The 24564-nt window shown below is 37.7% G+C and overlaps 1 protein-coding gene across 1 annotated transcript in view; it reads left to right on the top strand.

Moving 5' to 3' along the window:
- Nucleotides 1-24564, top strand: part of LOC132143875 (catenin alpha-2-like) — a 491992-nt gene that overhangs the window by 399638 nt on the left and 67790 nt on the right. Inside the window, exon 9 of the mRNA XM_059554471.1 lies at nt 11037-11189. Within this exon, the coding sequence (XP_059410454.1) occupies nt 11037-11189 (153 nt within the window). The remainder of the gene's footprint in view (nt 1-11036; nt 11190-24564) is intronic.

Below are 24564 nucleotides of genomic sequence, written 5' to 3'. Positions count from 1 at the left end.
GAGTTCAGGAGTGTGTTAGTGGGTGTATAAATCAGCCGACGCAGAGGTTAAGAAGCGGTACATACACACACAGCACATGAGCATTCACCGTTTACCCTCCGCCCTGTTTGTACAATCTTTTATAATTGGAAAACATCTTTTAAATTCTTCCCACTCCCACCCCCTTCACCAAGACTGTAAATTCCACGGTCGCATTTTCAGACTCAGCAGTCGTACATCACCTCCCTCGTTTCTGCTCCTGTATCCTCCTTCCCCCCTCCCCAAACCCGTCAGCCATCACGTTCCCACTTTTTCTGTCACCCACTTCGCTGGACCAATATTTGGAAAGCTGTAAACTTTCCCTGACACATGCATTGTAGTTACGCGTCGGATGCGGAAAACGGCTGTTTACAGATTTGCTAGGTCAAGCATTTTTAATCCTTTTAAGACATTTTATTTCATTATCTATCATGGTTTGAGGCGGGGCAAGATGTTTCCCTCACGGATACATGGATATTTTATGGTATAGTAAAGTGGTTTAAAGGAAATAAAAAAGTGTTTGATAGCCTTGATTTACCAGATTACTTTACACTGGTAATTCTGGCTGATCACTTCCTGTTTCCACTGCAGTTGATCTCCATATGCTCTTGCATCTGATAAACCACCTCTCACCTTAACAACATGTCACTAGAATCTCATCACAAAACAAATTACATTTGAATCATTTTAATGGGGTTTAAGATCCTAGAAAAACTTGCCAAGGGATCAAGAACGATTCCAAGCAAGTTGCAGACCAAGCTGTTGATGTCTTCGATGTGAAAGAATGCACATATGTTGGATGTTCTAATTATGTATTTTAATTTCAGGCAGTGATCTATGAGCAGCACTCACCTGCTGTGATTGTGATGTTGTTTACCGACCTCAAAGAACATCCGCCATGGGCTTTATAACGGCAAAACAGCCCAATTCAATCAAAATGAATAACAAAATGTTATTGGGTTGTTATTAGATGATTGCAGGAAGATGATGCATTGAGCCATTGAGGCACTAGCGCAGGGGTTTCCTGGGGTTAAGTGATGCACAACTCGCCCATGTACAACGCAAAATAACCTGCGTGGCATGCTGGGGAACATGTGATATTTGCATACATTTGCATGTATGGATCTGGGTAGATGCATGTGTTGGTTATGGCACGGTTTGTGTGTGTGTGTGTGTGTGTGTATGTGTGTGCACAAGTAAATGCCTTTCCTTCTCATGGCTCAGCCACTGAAGATATGAGATGCGAGCCTCTGTGATCCGCTCAGGGCTGTTCAGGCCCTTCAGTCAAATGAATGGAGGCATCGCCATCTCATCAAATCAGTCTCACTGGGGGAACATCCGAGTGTCTGTGGCAGCCGGCTTTGAGTTATTACTGTCTACCTGGCAAAAGAATATACCACCTCGACCAGTGCAAATCAAGCAATAATGGCGAGCCCTGTTCAAGATTGCAGACATTGCAGAGGAGCGATGGTTGATTTGCGTATTGCCCTCACTGCTTAGTCTGTGTTGTATTATATTTGCACTCTTTATGTTCAGCAAGTGCTTATAGATGGTTCTTTGATAGATAGATAGATAGATAGATAGATAGATAGATAGATAGATAGATAGATAGATAGATAGATAGATAGATAGATAGATAGATAGATAGATAGATAGACATATTTCCTTACTTTAGTAATATCATATGGTTTGACTACTTTTGTGTCATTGTCTGTGTAAATGACTAATTAGCAAATAATGAATATGTTTTGCGAGATGGAATGTTGTACAATATGTAGCATTATCTGCAAAGATTTGTGTATTAAATGCAAAGGAAATAAATCCATAAGCAGGCCTTTGTGCTACACAGGCATGCATATAATATCTATGCAACTTCAGCCCTGCCGTGAGAGCTCTTACTAATGCATTAGCATCGCTATCAGGTCCATCAATAGTGCCGCAGAACAGATTAGACTAGTTCATGCATACAGTAGAGATTAACCTCAAAAAAGTCTTCCATTGCCTTTAGCCTCCTGAGCACTTGTATCTCCATCTGCATTGCGCAGAGGACATCTGATGATTCCCACACTCTCTTACTCTTGTCATTTTACTTTTTTTTAATTAACAGGATGATGTAGTGGTTCTGGGCTTGTAATCAAGAAGTTACTAGTTTGAACACTGCAACAGGCAATCCATGAACTATCACCATTGTGCCCTTTAGCAAGACACTTAGGTTGCTCCAAGGGGACTGTCTCTGTACAGTAATGAGTGTACTTCAAGCACTTTGGATAAAAGCATCTGTTATCCTACTGTAGTGGTACCATGGTTCAAGATGGTACCCATTTAGCAAAAACTTTTATCCAAAGTGACTTAGAACAAACTTATTACAGGGACAGTCTCCCTGGAGCAAGCTAGTGATGGAGCCTTGCACAAGGGTAACCGGATGACCTTATGGCTCATTCCCCGAGGAGTTTGAACCTCCAAATGTGCACTTTCTGCAAGAGAATGAGTTTAGAGTGGGGAGGGATGCTGATAATGGATGAGTTGTGACATCACTACGGTAATGGTAGAGATTATGAATATTAATTATTCTGCGCTGATGTTGAAGGACAGTCTTCATAAATGTTATAGTCACATTACTTAATAATTATTCATGATTAAACCTGTTGACTTAAGTAAGGATGTTGTGTCTGATAGATATTCTGAATAAAGTCAACAGAGTTTGGATACATATTTAATAGCAGCCAACAGCAATGAGTGATGTTAGTGGTGGGGATTCTTTCCCATGCATTACTTCCAATTTTAATTCAGATTATCATCACCTAATGCTATATTTCATAATTTATTTAAACAATAAATTAATAAATAATTAAAATAAAATTAGCTTAAACCACTGGGGGCATGTTGGGCAGTTTTCTTGCCAAGACCAAGGCATGTGATTGATAATCTTATTTTATTGTTTTTAATATACATGGATGGATAGATTTGCATTTCCTTCAGAATACTTTTAAAGATTACCCATGTGCAAAATATAACAGAAACATGCTCTATGAATACACGCACTTAAGGGATGGTTCACCTTGAAATGTACATTTTGTCATCATTTACTCACCCTCATGTTGTTCCAAACCTGTATGAGTCTGTTTCTTATGTTGAATGCAGAAGAAGTTAATTTGAAGAATGCTGGTAATCAAACAGTTGATGTTGCCCATTGACTTCCATAGTGTTTCTTTCCTTACTAAAGAAGTCAATGGGACCAACAACTGTTTGTTTCTTCAAAATATATATTTCTGTATATTACAGAAATATACAGGTTTGGAATGACATGAGGTTGAGTAATTAATAACATTTTTGGCTACTTAATTTTTTTTTTCCTTTGCAATCATTCTGCATGAAAGAAATACATTTTATCACATCACTCTTTGGTTATCCACAGTCACAGGGTGTTCTCTGAGCTAGTGGACCTCCTAGTGGAGTAATTCAGCAGTCACAGGGCCAGTCACGGAACTAAACCCAGCATTTGTCAGACCTCTCCCCCAGAGACATGCCTCTCAGATGCCACAGAGTGCTTGAGCTCCCATAATGCTCTGCCACCGAGCACTACAGACAGAGTATGGAATTAAAAACAAGAATAACAGCATAAGCAGAACACAAAGAGGAAAAGATCTGAGGTACAGCTTTCCAGCTGTTTGGAAACTGGAGGTGTGGGAGCGTACCACGCTGAACTAATACTCTTAAATATCTGTTCTTGTGCAATTAGCAGTCCCCACACATGTCCCTTTGCACCACTTTGAGCTATGTGTCATCTGTCATCCCATTCCTAATAAATGTGTCTGTCAAGTCCTCCCTCCCAGCTATCTGTTGACTGATAGCTTACTCCAGGATGCTCCTCAAGTGAACAACACTTCTCTGAACATATGCTTAAACAAGCTATCTCTCTCTCTCTCTCTCTCTCTCTCTCTCTCTCTCTCTCTCTCTCTCTCTCTCTCTCTCTCTCTCTCTCTCTCCCCTTTCAGTTTCGGGATCCATTTTGTCAATCGAAAATAGAAACAATTTTGAGTTCCTGCAATGCGTGTGCTTTGATGAAATTGCTCATACTATAAAAAGATGACGAAATAATTTGTTATTCTGAAAATACACAAACCTTTTCTATTTTTTATATTTCTTCTGTTTATATGTGTAATTATTGCCACTGGCATATTACTTGTTTTTGTGACCTTGTGAAAGTGTTGGCATCTTACTGCTGTTCTTACAGTGTCTTGTTACCACAGCCACTTTGACTTTGACTGGAAGTGTTTAGCTGACAGCTACTCTTAATCTACATCTAAGAAATTCTCCAAGAGACAGACACACAGAGAAATGCTCATAAATCTTGCCTGCTCTCAAACTAAAATCACTTTTTCAAAGTAGAGCTCAGTTTTAACACTTCTAAATCAGTTGTACATTGCCCATACTTATGAAATTTATAAGCAGAAATTGTTTCAATTTTAAACAATCTCTCTGAGTGATGTATACAGTCTGGAGAGTTTGAGTTCCCTCAGTGCTCTGAACTGTCACGCTGTTACTATACAGTATATGGCAGCCATTTCTTCAAACTAAAATGTGATGGCTTGTGCACAGCATGTACTGTAATATGCATGCTTTGACATTTTTACATGTCATCCTGTGCAATTCCCAGGCATCTACATAAGCATCTTAACACTGACAGGTGTATCCTGTAAGCTTGTTTTTGTGCTGTCTACAAATTGAGCATAAAATGATGCAGTGGACCCATACAAAAGTGACATTGAAGCTTTGTTTTGTATTCAGAAGCAGTTCCAGTAAAATGTTTGGAATGGCTGTTTCAGATTCCCTTAAAAATAGTTACACTACCTTCCTAAAGTTTTAAGTTTTGAAGATACAGTATATATACAGAACAGTGTATATTTGAAACTAGTTTTTTTTTGTAACTTTATAAATGTCTGTCAGTTTAATCCTTCTTTGCTAAATAAAATATCTGATTTGCATGTGCACTTGAAAGACACTTTTATCTAAAGTAGAATACCATTGCATTCAATGTATTTATCAGTTAATGCATTCCCTGGGAATCAAACCCATGACCTTGGTGTTGAGTTACGGGGATGCTCTACTCTACTTTTTTTTTTTTTTTTTTTTATGGTATTACTATGGGAGTAATCATGATCTGAATGAAAAGTCATTTAAACTTCAGGTGGGGAAAAAAGATCAGATTGTAAATAATTGCTATGTGAATGTTTAAATCCAAGTGCTTTTTGCAATTGTAGTCATAGTACATTGTGTGACAACTCTTTTCAGGCCTTGGTGGATAGAGATGAAGAATGGAAAATTGAGCTTTAGCTTTATCTTTATGTGGGAAGGACAACGAACCATTTAACTGAAAATTAGCTTTAGCTGAATTTAACTTAATTTTGTATTGTATGATGCTGCATTTAGCTTTTTCTTTTCTCGCACAATAATTGTAGGACCCCCCGCAGTACTACAGCAGACCCCTGAGGGTAATGTTTACACAAGGGAATATTAAACAATCTTTTGTGAAGAAATAGTTAAACCAATAATGAAACTTTTTTTGCACTGCAGAATTTACAGTACAGCAATTGGATTGAACTTATTCATACTGACACAAATGTAGTCAGTGCCACAAAGACAGTCACAGAAAGCGAGAGCCCTAGAGAGGGGCCACTCCCCGTTTTTTTTCTTATAAAAAGCTCTGCACTGCAGCGCAATCGAGGCTGAAGTCAGTGGGCAATACATTAATGCAGGCAGTGGGACTCAGGCAGGAAGTACAGCGGTTCTACTCACTGATAAAGTCCTCAGTAGGCCGTCATGATCAGGGATCAGGGCACAGTGGTACCTCAGTCTGTCAAAGTGGAAGATGATAACAGAAGCAGTTGATAAACCCTTGTGCAAACCGGCTCTTCTGCCGCTCTCATCAACAGTCTAGAAACACCTTCCCCGGCCTGTCTTCTCTGCTTTCTTATTTCTATTTTAAAAAATTGTAAATTGTCACACTGCCACAGTGTCCGTAGCATCCGCTCATAGATGTGTGCATTGACACAAGTGTTAAGTGATTCTCTGTGAGAGATGGAACCTATCTGTTAAGTGAATGCTGTTATGTGGAATATGTTATGTAAGAAACTGCTTTTTATTTAGATTCAGTACTCTCTTTAGAGATTAAGACCTTTCTTATAATACATTATATCTTGTATGCATATATACGATTTCAATGAGCTGTAGAAATTTAAAACCTTCACTTGACGTCAAACATCGATTATTGTTTTGGATAAAGTGTTGTGTGTAAAGTGTTGGATAAAGTGTCTTGCCCTACAGTCTGTTGAAGTTTAGTGGTGATACTAATTTCAATTACATAAAAATAAATAAATAATGAAATGGTCTAATTTAATGATTTATTTGATCATTTTCTGTGTTATACACGCCCAAAATCCTGCAATGACAAGAAACATTCACATTAAGTTCCTAAATTCATAATATATTTAATATAATTATTCATCAAAGGGGCTTCCTCAGACAGCACGCAGGAATGTACCTTTCAGTTTGGCCAGGAGCAAAAACATTCAAATCAATGGTAAAGCTTTAACTTAAATGCCATCTCTCTAGAGCAAGAAAATCATTTCTCTGGCTTCCTCTACTCTGCCCTAAGACCTCTGCGGTGATCATTGAAGGGGAAGGAGATTTGCTATCAGACTCATTTACAGACATGACAGGAAGATCAAACAGCACATCTCCACTCACTCTGTTTCTTTCCCTCCACCCCCTATCCTCTCCAGATGTCATTGTTAATGCTAAATCAGTGATGTTTCTTCATTCTGATTTGTATTGGCTGCCTTTTCTGCTAACCAGGTACAGGAGCATGTTTATCCTGTGATTGCCCTTGACATTTTAATAAGAAACTTCAAGCCCTTGACCAAAAGCTTCTGCAGAGAATCCAAATTCTAAGACTGACAGACAAAGTTGAAGCCACTGATGAATGTATTTTGCCACATTCAGTTGTTTTCCATGATTGTTAAAATAAAATTTTTACAGTTGTAAGACAGGAATAATACCAAGTTTTTCAGAAATTAATTGTAAAAATTGGTGGGGAGTGCGGAAATAAATCAACAGCGTAATGGACTGCTTTCGTTTTCTCAGATTAAAAAATCAAACATCTTTTAGCTTTGTTCTGAGCCCTAGAGTGAGTAAATTACAGAATATCTCGATATGAATATGCCAATTTGACTTTCATTCTCTGTGGCATTTGTTTTTTTGTTTTTTTTTTCATGTTGTAGCAGGTGGCTAATCCTTAAAAATACACTTTCATGTTTGTAAGCGAAATTACATTTACGTTAAATTATTTATCTTTTGGCTTGGCTAAGTGCATGCTTTCTTCCTTATTTTGTCTTTGTTTCTATCTGAATTTGACTTGATTGAGTTTGCTATGCTGATTTTTTACCTGCACTTCAGTGCCATATAAATGAAAAGAACAAAGATTAAAAATTGGGAAAAGAGGCAGAAAGACAGAAAGGGGAAGATGACAGGTAGGATCACAAGATTTCCATTTGTTCAGTCCCTCAGAGCAGTTTAAAGCAAAACACTTCCTCTCCTCAGTGTTTCCAATTTTCGGCTTGCTGTTTTTGTAGTCTGCGAGGAGTTGGCGGTGCACTCCATTCGTCAAGCTTTTTTTCCAATTTAGTCCTGAGATTACATGACTATAACTTCAGTTCCTTCTTTGAAAAAAGACATTAAACATGAGGGGCTTCACTGTGGGCTATACTTGTTGTCTTGCCAGTGCTAGCTATGCTATTGGAACATTTAACAAGTTTTTTTTCGAGTGAGGGAATACCGTGTTTAATTTAACATGTTGCCACATTTGTAACATGCAGTATATTAAATAAAGGTTTAAAAGTCTGCAACCTGAAAATGAGATTTTCCCAGTAAACAGAAATTAATCTCACTGGTATAATGATGATAGGATGCAAAGGGAACTGACCCTAAAATGCCATGGACGATGTCGAAGGAAAATAATTATGGCTTAAATAATCTTAATAAAAAACCAGAGGACAGATCACTTGCTCTCAAGCTCTGTGAGAACTGAAAAAAAGAAAAAAAAATTAAGAAGGGGTGTGGGAAATGAAATGCCGTCAGACTGAGTCCCAGTTTAGGATTATTAATATATTCAAATACTAGTACGGTACACTGTTCTTTCTTTTACGTAGTTCTTTTTTTTTTTACACACAACGTGACTCATGTGAACTCTAGTGCATCTCTAGTTTTTTTAGGCAGTACAAGCTGAAAAATTATACACTTTGGTCACTATATTTCTGTTTCATTTTCCCTGGGGTTGCACCCAAACCATTAAGAAGACAAGCACACATCCTTTACCAGAGGTTATTAGAGACAAGGCGCTAAGGTTCATTAAAACATTTAAATTAAATCATCGGCACACAGGGAGAAGGATCATTACCTACAGAGTGTGCTCTGTTTTCTGAATTTCATGCTCAGGTGGCCAAGAACTTCTCCACTGAGTGCTGCACATTGATTGAAAAGATGACGTCCTCGTGCTTGGCTTTGGTTTTAATGGCCTGTTCAAAAGCCCAGCGTGGCCTTAAACTTCCTTACATGCCAAAAACAGGAGTCATATTTTACACTTTTGTTGCAGCTATTGACTTAGTCAAGGTTTCTTGCATCAAAAACATAATTTTCTTTTACCACAAAATTTGGGACATTTTTCATCTGACTTTTTTTTTTTTTTTAACACATTAAACTACTTTTACCAAAAGCTACCAATATTCCCTTTTCAGAGGTTCACTTGATGGTTACTGATGTGTAAATGCAACCTATACAACCACAAATATTTTTGCAGATTTATTAAGATTTTTTTTACTGAGAAACAGAAAATCCTGTTTTCTGTGACAAGTCCCCTTTAAGGGCATCTCAAAGTTTCTTGCCAGTGATGGATTATGCATCCCCTTTAGCCATAATTTATCATTACTGTCTGCCCACCATGGCCTAGCACAGGGTTTTTAATTGGTTAAGATATGTGCATGCCTGAATGATAATTATTGCTTGTTAGGAGTGTTTCCTATCATCCATTAAAGAAAATGTGTCATGGGACTCTACCTACTGCCCCATTAGAAAAGCCCCCAATGTATTCTCTGCATATAATTGTGAATATTGCTGATGATGTGTTTCTTCTACTAAAATCGTCAATTATATAACAGATAAGGATGTACCCGAATCCGAATCCGGTATTCGGAAAGGTCATGATGTGTACTACGGTCCCCTAAAGGGAATGAACATCATATATGATAATATATAAATCAATGCTTTCTTTCACAATTACGTCATTGGGTAATTTATCCTGTATATAAATTGCAGGCATCAGGGAGCCATTATTAATATATAGGACACTGAAATCACTTATAAATGCGTATTGGCTTTTTTTCTCTCACTTTCAAGATTCGCATTCACACGTAGCCCACTCTACTATGGATCGGCACTACTTACCACACATTTCACAAGATTAGATGTTTGTCAGTGGTGCTCAGGATGTGCAAGCCATTCGCCATCATCCTATTGGTGATCTCTTCTTACCTCTCTCTGTTTATGTGGTAAGTGAAATGTTATGTACTGTTATGTAAAAGGTAACCACTACCAAGTGGCTAACCATGATCCTTTAGTGGCTCCATACCCGCACTATTCGTTTTCCATGCCTTTCTGAATACGGATTCGCTATTCGGGCACATCCCTAATAACAGTGATTGTATAGCTACAGCATGTTTTATAAGAACACTAGTAATCTTGTTAATAATCAAATATCCTGTTTCAAGAGATATCTTAAGCTTTTGTCTTACCTTGAGGCAAAATGCAGGCTTGTGTATTTTAGGTTGATGTGAAACTGGCTTATGCTCAGGGCTAGTGACCTAAAGGTTGCTAGCTTGATCATTGCAATTAGCAAGCCGTGAGCTTTTAACATTGTGCCCCTAAGCAAGGCACTTAACCTCAAGTTGCTTACTATTCCTTCCTTGCCTGCTACTTTTTTTTAAGGTATTGAAAAATTAGCACTTTTGCTCTCTTGAACATCACCATGTCTAATATAGTGGTGTACTCTTTTATTTAACAACTATTTTCTTCATTACAATTTAGTAGTTGTCTTAGGTACATTTTTTAAAGGGATTGTTCACCCAAAAAAGAAAATTCTGTCATTAATTACCCACGCTCTTGTCATTTCAAACCCGTGAGACCTTAGTTCATCTTTGGTTTATGAAGCTACATACTTATGAAGATACTTTTTGTAGAAATTGTTGAATGAAGTCATTATTTTTGTTTTCATTGCACACACAAAAAAATATATACATATATTCTTGTAGCTTACGTTTTGTAGATTACGTTTAAATCACTGATGTCACATGCACTATTTTAACAATGTCCTTACTACCACTACCTTTCTGGGCCTTGAATGTGTCAGCTGTGTTGCTGAAGTGTTCTGAAGATGAACGAAGATCTTACAGGTTTGGAACGACTTGATGGTAAACATTTAATGACATCATTTTCATTTTTGAGTGAACTATCCCTTTAAGGCCTTTTAAAACCTCTTTTGTTTAGAATTTTGCCTTTAGACATATGCAACTCTGTTAATTGATTCAAAACTTCTGTACTCCATAAGGAAGATTGCAGATTTCAAATCACACACTTCCAGGGGAAAACTGCCATTTAGATGGATGTGAATGGTGCGTTTCTCCAGGTATTACAGGCTCTCTTGAAGCATCTCAAGTGAATAGTGTTTACATAACGGTGTATTGGCACTAATGCACCTATAAACGTGCCTTCTGTTCAGTTCCGTTGTGCTAAATCTAGCTGTTTTTAACACTAGAACACCCTTAAGCTCTACATTAGAAAATGTGTTAAACCTGGAGTTTGCCACTTGTAAATGCTCTACAGTCAGAGCTCCAAGTACAAGTTCAAGTGCTGGACAGTTTATGTTGGACATGAGCTGATCCCTGCTCTATCTGTCTCTATTTTTCTAGCTAAGGAAGGCTGTTATGGACCACATATCTGACTCTTTCCTGGAGACCAACGTTCCTCTGCTGGTGCTGATAGAGGCGGCCAAGAGCGGTAACGAGAAAGAGGTTAAGGAGTATGCGCAGGTCTTCCGCGAACACGCCAACAAGCTGGTGGAGGTGAGTAACACATAACACTCCCTCACTCAACTCCCTCATCTCATTCAGCCCTTAGCAGATGATTCTTATCTGGAGCACCACAGGCCACTATCAGTCAGAGCACGAGGTGGCCTTTAGGAAGTCATCCGCCAAGCCAAGGCAATTTAATCCCGGAATATTGTGCAGTGGAGCTCAATTCTGTAATGACAAATTTGTGTTTGATAACATGGATTCGGATCACAGAGGGGGAATGACACCAGGGAATTGCTTCAACATTTTCTTTTTTCCTCTTTAATATCTCTCGTGTCTTGACTTCAAAGATGCATTTCATTCCCATTATCAAAGAGCAGTATGGTGACTGAGGTAAAGCAGCTGAATGGGAAAGAGACGCTTATCTGAAGGTTGCTGTTAAAGGTTGATATGTCAAAAATGCAAAAGGGCATATATCTTATACTGAACTGAACTTTTCGAAAGCGGTAGAGGATCACTTCTGAGTAAAACAGATAAATCCTGGCGTGGTCTTATGCTTGCTTTTGCTCAATATATAGGCTTTAGCACAAACAAGTATGAGTGCACACATTTCCCTGCCTATATATAAGGGGGCATACACCACAGTTTTATTTCACATGAAAACTGTTCACAAAACAGTGACATCTTCTGTTTGCTGTTTAAAGAAAAGCTTCAGGAGCTATCTGCTTTTGACTCTTAAATGCTGAGTTCAGCACTCAATTTTAAGCATGGTATCAATAATTTTAAACAGTAGGGCTGGTCCGAATAGCATTTTTTGAGCTTCGAAGCTTCGGTAGTAATCAACACCGAATATTCGAAGCTTCAGAGGGTGGGGCTGAACATATTCTTCTCTCTAATGAAGGCAGGAATCACTGTGTGTCTTTCTGTTTGCATTAATATTATGTTGAAAACCGTTCATCCAATCGACTTCACGAGTGGTGCATGTGTTGCTGCGGACCCAGTGTTGTAATTTTATGGCTGCCCTATTTGCAAGTATTTTTCAAGCAAATTAAGTGCACGTTTTTATCATGTCTAAAATAAAGGATATAAGCAGCTCATTGTTTTTTTTTTGGTTTGTTTTTTTTTACATCAACAATATACTATACTACTTACAAAGCTCGGGTGATTTTTCTTGATGCGCTGTTGTGGTAGGCCAGTTTCAAATCGCATATCTGGCACACTGGGTTTGTCTTGTCCTCACTCAATTTAAAGTGCTCCCAGCTGAGGTCTTCGACATTTATGTCTTCTCTTCCAGATGAACTGAATCATGATGTTCATGACATTCACTCATGGGCGATTCATAAGCCACTTTTCCACTATCGGGCTGACCGGGTCTCTTTGCTTAACTGTTCCGTATCCGTGCTGACTGGCCCAGATCAGCACGGATACGGTTTCACTTTTTACTGTGGTGCTTAAACGGAACTCTTTGGAATGCAATACAAATGCATCAGTCATTGCCTTGGTTGTGTAATATAAACAGCGATATGGACGATGATCAGATATTTCTGTTTTTCTGAGTCCTTTTTTATCTGACATTTACTTTGTTCGATTACAGAAATAAAAAGACACAACTCTTGACATGAAAAATTAAATAATAAGAAGGAGACAACCGGTATAATATCAATAAGCGCAAATGTTTCCTCCAAAGACCAGACTTTCTCAGATTTTTTTTCTTTTTTATATTGAATGAGACTGTGACGAGTGGGGTGGGGCCTAGAGCCGTGGGAATGGAGCGATGCCGGTGGAGTGATTTGGTAATGAGCGACACCTGCGCCACTCACCGATCTCGAGTCCCACGGAGGAGATCGGAAGGATACAAAAGAGGAGCGACGACAGTGAATGACGAGAGAGGACCAGGCCTGGATTTTGATTTGTTTTTGTTTGTGTGCGGCAGTTGTCCGCGAGGGGCTGACGTGCTGTTTTGTGTTTAATTGGTTATTAAAGTTTTCATTTAAATGTTCGCCGGTTCCTGCATCCTTCTTCCTCCTTCTCCTTCTTCCCGTGACTGTGAAGTTTTTATGTTGTTACACTGGTGCCTGAACCCGGGAGGAAGGAGGGACGTGCTGCCAAAGATCCCTTGCCACTGTGGTAAATCCCCGGTGCCATCGAGCAGGGCGAAGGAGTCTGCCGCCGTGAACGCTCATGGCGGTGGGCTGGAGTGAGTTGCCGGGGGGACGGATGAACTGGCTGCCAGCCATCCCAGATGTGGAGGGATGGCTGCCATCCGTGAGGGAGCGGAGGAGATGGCACCGTTTGCCAAGGGGCCGGAGCCTGCTGCCATCCACCAGAATGGGGAGGATCAGGGAATGGGGTGCTCCTGCCGGCTGCCCAAAACCGGAGGAGCCGTCGCTGGCCACTGGACGGTGGAGGAGTGTTGTGCCGTCCACCGAGGGTCATCCAGTGCCACCGCCAGGCACCGCGGAAGAGTTCACACAGCTGGTGGAGGGCTGTGCGACAGTGTGTCTGGGAACCGGAACAAATTATTATTATTTTTCTCTTCTCTCCCCTATCTTTTGTCTGTTGCTCCTCGGCATTCCGTCTCCTTTTCTCTCGCCTCGTCTGTCTGTCCTTACCCCCAGGTTCAAGCAGCCACCGAGACCCGGGGGGGGGGGGGGGTGGGGCTCGGTAGGTAGAGCGCAGTTTCGTGGGTACCCCCCCCCGGCCAGCGAGGGGTGATGTGGGTGGAAATGAGCGACACCTCCGCCACTCAGATGTCATCTGTGAGGGGCTGTCTTGCCGTTTTGTGTTTATTTGGTTATTACAGTTTTCAGTTAAATGTTCGCTGGTTCCCTCCTCCTTCTTTCCATGACTGTGAAGTTTTTATGTTGTTACAGAGGCATAACTGTTTCCTTGGCTGTTTAATCAAATAGCGCGCTTCTGCTTAGCCAGCTATGGAGAAACTGGTAGCCAGGCAACAGAGTGGCGACATCACGCACACGCACTCTAACACTCTAATGCCATACCAGGCTCACGTGGAAATGCATCTGTAACCATCCCAGACAGTCCTTGCAAACCGATTGGCCTGATAGTAAAAAAAAAAAGGTTATATTCAAGTGCGAATGAAGACCGTTTTGCGGGGAATGGCAGGTGTTAAAAAAAAAATGCCAACCCAACAAACAAATATTAAACTAATCAATTATTCTGGTCCAGCCCCAGTAAACAGTCTGAGAGAATAGTTACCAGTGCTTTTGGACAGAAGGGGAAAGTTTTAAGATCAAGTTCGATAATATATGTACTATTAAAAGATACTCCACCCCAAAATGAAAATTTTGTCATTAATCACTTAACCCCATGTCGTTCCAAACCCATAAAAGTGTTGTTAGTCTTCGGAATACAATATTTTGGATGAAAAACTGTACACTATTCTGTGTCAGCTGCAATACAAGGATAAGTTTTCTATGTGTATTTATGCTTTGATTTGAATGAAAACAGTGCATCCTTTGCAGTGCGGCTGACACAGAAGAGCCTACGTACACTGCATGCGTTCAGCAGATATTCTCCAAAATGACACTACAGTGATGCAGAGAGACACAGAGGAGACTAATTGTTAATTAAAGTCATAATTTTTATTTGACTTGCGTACAAAAAGTATTCTTGTCGCTTCATAATGTTATGGTTGAACCACAGATGGACGATCTCTTTCATTTTTTTCTGGACCTTGACAGTGTAATTTACTTGGCAGTCAATGGGACAGTCACAAGTCTCCCGGTTTTCATCCAAAATATCTTAAATTGTATTCTAAATATGAACAAAGCTAGTGTTTGGAACGGCATGGGGTGTCAATTTGTGTATTTGAAGAAATATTCATGTGAAACATCTGACAAAAGATTTTGATCATAAGTCATCATCGACCTCCACCAAAGTATTTTTAATAGGGAGCTGTTATAAGTTTATTATAAGCACAGGATCTAGGCAAAGTTTAACTTTAAAATACACCACACAAGACTTATTTATAAATGATTATTTATAAATGAAACAAAAGTTTATTTACTAACTGCTATTACATGGAACTGCGCTAATAAACACAAATACATACATACAGACAGACACACCCACACACACACACACACATACACATGGTTACTGAAGAGGAGGATTTAAGGAATTTGGATCAAGTCCCAGGAGTCTAGTAACTTAAGTTATTCGTTCTTAGATTGCACCAAGAAAATCACAAAAGCAGAGATTTGTCTTATCTTTACTGCTTAAGACCAATTTGCAACTATTTCAGCAAGAAATTAGGTTTGTTTGTTTTACTTGTCTGCACTGAAAAGCAGGGTTTAGAGTAGTTGGAGATTCGCTTGTAGCCTCGTCTCAGGGAATCCAGGCACCTTGGATTGGTTGCAGATCTGTCATTTGGATGACTTCTTTTGGGAAAACCCTCCTGGTGATTGGTTGGTTGCATGGTTAGTAGGAGCTTCAGAAGTTCAAGCCATGGTGAAGAAGCAAGCACACTGAATTCGTTCAGACATTGGGGTTTTGTCTGAGCTGATTTGGTCCATCCCACAATGCAATCTTACAATGGACTTGTTGCAAGGCGGAGCCTGCATACCTTAACATGATGCTTAAATTTATCACATGGGGAAATATCTTTGCAGGTTTTGTTTAATAACTTATGTGACGTGTCATACAACACACACTATTCAAAATACCATCTTGAATTCCATTCATTTCAAATATCATAAGCTTTCGTTTAACACTGGACACAATATCTGCTAAAAGGGGTTATAAAACATTGGTTAAAGTTGTGCCGGTTACATTGAACACATAAAGCATATATAAGACATAAAACATATTATTTGTGAATATAGTTAACCCTTCAGATTCCTCAATGATTGTCTTTTGAGATTATTTATTGAAAAGTTCAGTTTGTAGAAAGAGTCATTATTATTGATGATTCCTGCAGGGTTGTATCTTGTGATCAAGTTAATGTTATCAACTCTTTTGAGTGGATAACAGCCTGACAGGACACCGACTCAGGATATTGACATCACATGATTAGTTTATGATTCGTTTTTCTGATGAGCGGGAGTATTACAGAACAGACGTTCTCTGTTCTGAGTCATGCTATCACTTCTCTTAATGCTGACATACTGTAATTAGGTTTTTAGCAACTCTTCTCTTTGACAGGAAACAGGTCCAGACAATTTGAGCATTGTTGGTCGGTAGTTGATCATGAATAGCTTTAAGATTACAGATGGGAGAAAGAACAATCTTTTGATTCCTTTGGATTTAGCCGATTATGCAGTTTATTTGTGTGTTTGGTTTTGGCTGGTCTTAGCTGGTTAGTAGCTTTTTTTCCATTTTGGTCACTTGCTAATCATGCTAAAACATGCTAATCACTTGCTAATCATGCTAACAACATGCTAGTCACTTTGCTAATCATGGTAAAACATGCTAGTCACTTGGTAGTCATGCTAGCAACAAGCTATTCACTTGTTAAACATGCTAACAACATGCTAGCCACTTGATAATCTTAATAACAACATGCTGCAGACATGCTAGTCACTTGTTAATCATGCTAATGACATGCTAGTCATGCTAACAACATGCTAGAGAAATGCTAGTAACTTTCCTATCATGCTGCAACATGCTAGTGACATGCAAATTGTTAATCATGCTGATGACATGCAAGTCACTTGTTAGTCATGTTAACAACATGCTATTAACTTGCTAGTCATGTTAGAATAATGCTAGTCACTTGCTGCTAAGCATGCTAACAACGTGCTAGTAACTTTGTTAATCATGCTTACAACATGCTAGTCACTTGCTAATCATGCTAACAACATGCTACAGACATCCTAGTCACTTGCTAATTATGCTAAGGACATGCTAGTCATTTGCTAGTTATGTTAACAACATGCTAGAGACATAATAGTCACTTGTTAATCACGCTTGAATCTTGCTTGTGACATGCTAGTCACTTTCTTATAATGCTGGAAACATGCTAGTGACATGCTAGCAACTTGCTAATTATGCTGGAAAAATTATAGTGACATGCTAGCAACTTGATAATCATGCTAATGACATACTAGTCATTTGCTAATCATGCTAGCAACATGTTAGTATAAAATTTATTATCTATTTATCTGTCTATTTATCTATTTATTATTCTGACAGGTTGTATTGCCTTCAAAACTTCTTTAGTTTTAAAGTTTTAATTAGTTAATTCGTTTTTAATTAGTTAAAACTGAAAACCCTCTAACTTTAAGCTTTTAAAACTACTTCAAACTTTCTGGATAGGCTTTTTCATGTCAACTTAAAGTTTGTCCACAAACTTTACTATCAAACTTTTGTCCTGCTTGTACTTTTTTGAAAACGGTGATGCTTGATGAATAGAAAATTCAAAAGAACACTTAATTGAATGTTTTTGAGCGATATGAAAGTGTTTGCGATTACTTTTGATCAGTTTAATGTGTCCTTGATAAATAAAAATATATTCTTTTTTTTAATAGAATATTTTTTTAATAGAATATTTTAGAATATATTTTTTAATATTCTTAAAAAAAAAAAATTGATGAATAAATATACAATACAAATGTATCCACCTCTTTTCCCTTTGAGAACGTCCCCAAAATGAGTTTGTCATATAAAAGTACAATCCGGGGACATTTTTCTGCAAATTTGTCCCTAAAGCAGTTAGGTTAGGAACCCACACACAGAGTTAACCTGGAGGAAGTGCCGTTCCCTGACTTCATCAAATAAAAGATTATCTCACTGGTATGATCTCAGAATAAAGAACAGCCAAGCAGCTCATATCCGTTTTTCCAGCCAATCAATAGTCACTGTTTCCTGGTGGGGTCAAGGAGCCTGATGAAACAGCCTGATCTCACAATCAAAATGTACATATTTAGACGTAAATTAAAACTGTCCAATACGTATGTGCCTTTACGTATTTACAGTGTCATTTACGTATTATCTGGACGTAATTACAGGTTCGATACGTATCGAAATTTACGTAAAAACAACCTCAAATACGTACAGATAGAACGTGTTTTCTGACCAGTCAGTTATCCATAGAAATTTGCTCATGAAGCTGCTTTTCAATGCGTATCGGATTAATTTTTTAATCATTTATGTATATTTTCCCTTTTTATAATTTTTTTGTGATAAATGTAAGATCCCTATACCTCACCCGAACCTAAACCTACCCATTTTATACAGAATGTTAAAAGAATAAAACATAATAAAACACAAGTTTTGTAAAAATATAACATTAAAACGTTATTTTGACCCACTAACGTTAATCTTACACCTACCCCTAAACCTACCCATAACCATTTCTAAAAACGACATAACGTTACTGTTATAAATAAACAAATAACAGACAAACAAACATAATGTTAATCATTTATTTTTTGCGAAAAAATATCAAAAGTGGTACCAAAAGTAGTTCAAATGATAATGAGTTCCAGTTGCAGTCCTCTCTGGAGGTAATAGCTAGTTTTTATAGGGTACAGAGCAGAATTTAATTTAATTTATTAATCCGTGAAATTATGAATCTGTCTTCTCTCCGTGAAGGCGCACTGGCGCAGTAGTGATGTGTCGTTCTTGAATTATTCGTTCATTTTGAACGAATCTTTAATGTGACTCGGGAAGAACGAGTCGTCTCGGGGAGTGATTCGTTCAGTCGCGCATGCGCATTATTCTATAGGTTCTGTTCTAGTAGTAGTGATTCACCTGTCAGTCAATGCAGTCTTGAGCCGGAAAGAGAATTGATTAGTTCATAGTTCGGGTCTATCGGGTTTTTGACTCGTTCCTTAATCACGTGACAGCCACATACGCTAAACCCAATTGCAGTCTGAGCCGGAAAGAGAATTGATTAGTTCATCTCATGAGTCTTCGGGTCGAGTCATTCCTTAATCACGTGACAGACCCATACGCTAAAACCATAGACAGTAAAATAATGAAGTATTGAGCCGGAAAGAGAATTGATTAGTTAATCTTTCGGTTCTTCGGGTTGTTTGTTCTTTTGTCCCGTGATGTGACAACATTGGCTAGAGTAATTATTAAATCAGATTGTCTGTATAAACCATACTTTTGTAACATATGACACATATTTTTATTTAAATGGTTTAAAATTATTTGGGGAATAGTTATCCTCTTTGATATAAAGTTTTTATTTTGGCACAAAAGTGTTATTTATTTTAAAACGTATTCATTTTAAATTATTATATAAAAAAAGCAAAGCTTGTTGTGCAATATTTAGTTTTTCTTTTTTTTTTCTTTTTTTATATTGTACTTTTAAAGTTCATTTGTTAAGGTTATTAGACCCTGTGGCTTTATTATCTTTTAATTTTAATTTTATTTTTAATTATTTACTTTTTTATTATTTTGATTTATTTTGGAATAGTTGTCCTCTTTGTTACAAAGCTTTTCTGGCACAAAAATAAACAATAAACAACAATTCAAAAGTATGTACACTGTGTTTTTTAATGTTTATAAAGTGTCATATCTGATTTAATAATTACTCTAGCCAATGTTGTCACATCACGGGACAAAAGAACAAACAACCCGAACTGTCTATGGTTTTAGCGTATGGGTCTGTCACGTGATTAAGGAATGACTCGACCCGAAGACTCATGAGATGAACTAATCAATTCTCTTTCCGGCTCAGACTGCAATTGGGTTTAGCGTATGTGGCTGTCACGTGATTAAGGAACGAGTCAAAAACCCGATAGACCCGAACTATTAACTAATCAATTCTCTTTCCGGCTCAAGACTGCATTGACTGACAGGTGAATCACTACTACTAGAACAGAACCTATAGAATAATGCGCATGCGCGACTGAACGAATCACTCCCCGAGACGACTCGTTCTTCCTGAGTCACATTAAAGATTTGTTCAAAATGAATGAATCGTTCAAGAACGACACATCACTAATTCGAATCATAACGAGCGTGGGCTTTGACTGTGACGGATGCTGTTGCTGAGAATGAAGATGAAGATCGATTGATATGGTTATGTTCCTTGCAAACATCTGGATTCTAAAGATGGAGTACAGCAAACAAATAAAATGAATGTGATTTGTAATTGTATGCAGTACTTTTGTGTATCTATGTGTTGCAGCATGCACAGAAATGTTATTTCCTATTAAGTAGATGAGTAAACTGCTTTCAATAAATTCAATAAAAACATTTATTGATATGACAATTAAATACAACAGATTTTAATCATTAAAGCCACGATTTTAATATTAATACATGGGAATTCATATAAATTTACACTTTACGTTAGATTATTTACGTTTTTGTAGCTGCTAACACGTAAGTATTTGTACGTTTTACTGCTATAAATACGTCTAAGTTGTATGTTTTTATGTGCATGAAAACGTAAGTAAATGTATGTGTGGTAGAACCACATTTAACGTAAAAATACACACGTATTCTCATGAGATCACGTTGGATGAAATAGAGGTCATGCGTTGCAGCGCTCTCTCTTTCGTTTTCTCACTTTCTCTTGCAATCAATAGCAACAGAATTGGTACCTGAATATGAATATAGATTACATTTTATTTGTAAAACAATAATCTTTGGAAATGTTACAACAATTTCATCCTGTAAGAAATACAGGCTAGCAAATGTGAGTATGAGTTTTATCTCTTCAGAGAGCCATTCTGGCATTCACTTAATGGTTAATGTTAATAATTTCAATATTTTCTCATATTCACATCGTAGACTATGAACGACTGCAAGAGCATTTGGTTCTATTGTCTATTGTTCTACAATCCTGTAATGCATTGCATTATAAAAGAACTGGCAATTTAAAAGGTTATTCAATTTTTAAAAAAAATGAAGCACAGATGAGATGTGGGTTATTAATGTGAACCTGTTGACACATGTTTGTTGTCTCACTCTCTTTCTGTCTCTCTCTGGCGCGCACAGACAGACACACATAATCACACATACTTTGGTGTACAAAAACACAAACGCATCATCCCACACACATATATCAGCTGTCAAAGGTGAAAGCAGAATAGTGATGTAAACTTTGTTGTTTCACGCAGTGTGTGACTCAATGACCCGTGCATCTCTTGAAAATCTCTGGAAAATCTCATATAATTTCACTCATATTTACATCCATTTACTGCTTCTGCTGACTTTAGATCATCCTCCACACCGGTTGCTTTTAGCAGATCTGCTTAGGTTTGCTAGCCGTAAGGTTAATAACAATGTGTTTGGCTTTGAAGGTGAAGCATGCCATTTTTTAATGTTAGAATGCTTCTTCATACCCCGGTTTAATGTGCAGAGATGGCTTAAAGGGAGAGTTCATCCGTTATGTTGCTCCAAATGTACGTGCTTTTCTTTCTGTGAAACACAAAATAATATGTTTTGAAAGTGAAAGGTAATGGGCTCCAATGTTGGTTTGCACATTGAAATTTATTATATGAAAAAAAATAAAACCTTATTCAAAATATAATCTGTGCTCCACAAGAGAAAGAATTGCATATAAGTTTGGAGGTGAATAAATGCTTGGTTATTTGAGTGAACTGTCAACTTTTTTGTAGGATATTTGTGAGGCAAAAATTTAAGGACTATGATTATGTGGTACTTTCAACTTTCTGTTAGTTTCAGCCAGTGTTGTTAGACTGGTGTGGATGTTGTATTAGATATTAGAGCATTGATTTTTATCCATTGGCAACTGATTAATCTTAGACTTAGAGTATGTGCCAGAATCTTTTTGATTAAAGATTACAAAGACAAACTTTAAGCAAACATTAACCATGTACAACAAGAAAAGTAAATTGGCAAATTTAGATTTCCTAGTGATTCTTGTAAGAATCAAAAAAGAAAGATCCATAGATCACAGCATCAGAAAAATTACACATTATTATTTATTTATTTATTTCTAGAACTGTGCTAGGACTTTTTTCAGGTTCACATTCACAGCTTTCAGACACTGACCCTTTATCATAAAAGCAATCTAAAACAAAATCTGCAAATATAATGTGTGGATTTACCCTTTTGAAGAAAAACAAGTAAAATGTCAAAGCCGCCTCTCACCAGGACCCCGTCAGGTTTGTCTCAAATCCCCTTAAAGGTCATAGGTCACGATCAATAATTTTGTGTGACTGTGGCACATTATCATTGAACAGTTGCTATGTTACATGATATTTTTATCACATAGGTGTCTGTGTTCAAGAAGCAAACACTGTCATTTAGTGGTTAACGTGAGTGTCTGAACATCTTGAAAATACTTTCCTCCCTGATACGAATACGAAAAAAGAAATGGGAAAAAATGACCCTGCTAATTACCAGACTTATTCTTTTTTGGCCTTGAAATAGAAGTAGCATGAAAAAGAATGAGCAAAAGAAAGAGATAGCTTTCCAAGCCGAAGGCAGTGCTGCCATAGCTAGCAGACCTTGTGTGTGGGTGGAGAGAAATATTTATTATGTGAGTATGGTGACCTTAATTAGCAGAGATTGCATTAGAGAATGGACTTGTGTTAATAAAGCGAGGGGACTGGGATTTTGCTCTCTTGTGTCCCACTCTCTCCCTCTTCGTCTTACCACCTGTGACATCACAGTTTGAGAAATGAAAATCATCTCTCTAACTGCCGAGGGTTGATTAGCAGTAAAGAAATAGAAACTTAAGCAAGAAGACCAGCTAAAGCTTTCATTAGCTTTTTATGCTGATTCTACATCATTTGTTGTTTCTTCATAAATACTGAAACACACTTTCATACGGAAATGTTACTATAAGGAAGGAAAGGACAGTACATGACATATACATGGCCTAGTATGGTGTCCCATACTTGGAATTTGTATCTAAATACTATCTTATTAATGATTATTTTTCTAATTTAGTAGGTTTAGGGTCTAAAATATTTATTTAATAGTGGAGTTATATAGATAATAAATCAAGAATTACTATGACTGTACATTTATCCACCTTTATTAATATAATTATAATATAGTTATATTAACAAACACACACACACACACACACACACTCATTTGTAAATACTATCTTGCCAAGACTGTCTACTGAATAAATATGAGAATGTTGCCATTATATGAGTACTATAAAAAAAAGCATGCCTCAAATCAAAGACGAAGGCAAACTTCTGAATGGCTGGCAGACAATGGATTGCAATAAAAGTGTGTTTCTCACCTGCCTCTAATCACAAGAAGGATTTATGCATCATCAATTAGCTATACCCATCACTGCAATCTGACTTTTATACATTATTTTATTGATGGCCTTCCCATAATTCTCTTGTGCTTATTAACATGGACTTTTAACGAAACATTAACATGCTTTTATTCATTGTTAAAATACAGGTTATAAAGAGTCCTATTCAAGCCGAGATAAGGAATATGTTTAGGTTTATAGAGGTAAGAAAAGTTGATTGGAAGGTGAAGGCTGCAAGGATGTTATTGTCCATCATGATTCAAACAGCGGAACAACTCTGGTTCTTCATTCAGGCCCTTGGCCGCCAACAAACCCTTCAAACCAGCCTTGCTATGTTCTACATCCTTGAGGCTTTTCTTCAAAGTTTGCAACTTGTTTTCTTGTTCTGCTCCTTATTCTTTTTCAATAAACTCATGGTTGTGTTCAGTCAATTGCTAACCTGTCCTTCTACCACTTCTGAGGATGGTACATGTTTTTTTTTTCTGTCCCATGTTCTTCAGAGACTGCAGTTTTTAATGTATTTGTTGTAGACTATTTGGTGGTAACCAAATTCGTCAGTTACCAGCTCTTGTGAAGCTCTTGAGCAAGATATTAAACCTCCAGGTTATCTGCAAATGTTCCGTAGGTTGCTTCTGTGAGAAAAAAAAAAAGTGTCTGCTAAATGATTAGCAAGTTACATCACTCCTCCCTCTGAGCTTTGAGCATTGTGTACAGTCACAGATGTCTCTTTGTTGTCTTCATAATACAGAAAAAATGAAGTCCTGACCTGCATCTTTTTGCACTTAAATCTCCATAACCTACTTCTTCAGCTAGCTGGCTCACTAGGGATGCTATCCTAAAGAAAGCTTTCAGCCTGGACTTCAAAAGGTCTCTGCTCTCAGGTCTCGGGAACAAAACTCCCCAATCTCATTCCCTGCGGACGATGCCACATGCAGTTGTGCTTTTTCTCATTAGTTTGACGTCTCAACATCCCTTGTTTTATCTGTAATCTGTTTGTATTCCCTCCCATGATAACATTTTATCCTCCTGTAAAGCTTTTGTTTGCATATATTTGAATATGATCTTTTATGGATCACTCATTTTATGTCCCGCTTTGTCTTTTCTTTGTGCCAGCTTTTATTCTTAATTTTGTGTTTGCATTTTTCATTACTATGTGAATACTTCATTATTATTGTCTTGTTTTGATCCCCACCTCTCTGCGGAGAATTCTTAGCATTTTATGTTCCTTTTGAAGAAAAGCAAAACAAAAACTGA

Source organism: Carassius carassius, chromosome 7 (assembly GCF_963082965.1).
Source record: "Carassius carassius chromosome 7, fCarCar2.1, whole genome shotgun sequence".
NCBI lineage: Eukaryota > Metazoa > Chordata > Actinopteri > Cypriniformes > Cyprinidae > Carassius > Carassius carassius.
Note: the sequence above shows the minus strand (reverse complement) of the source record. Positions and strands in the feature narration are given on the sequence as shown.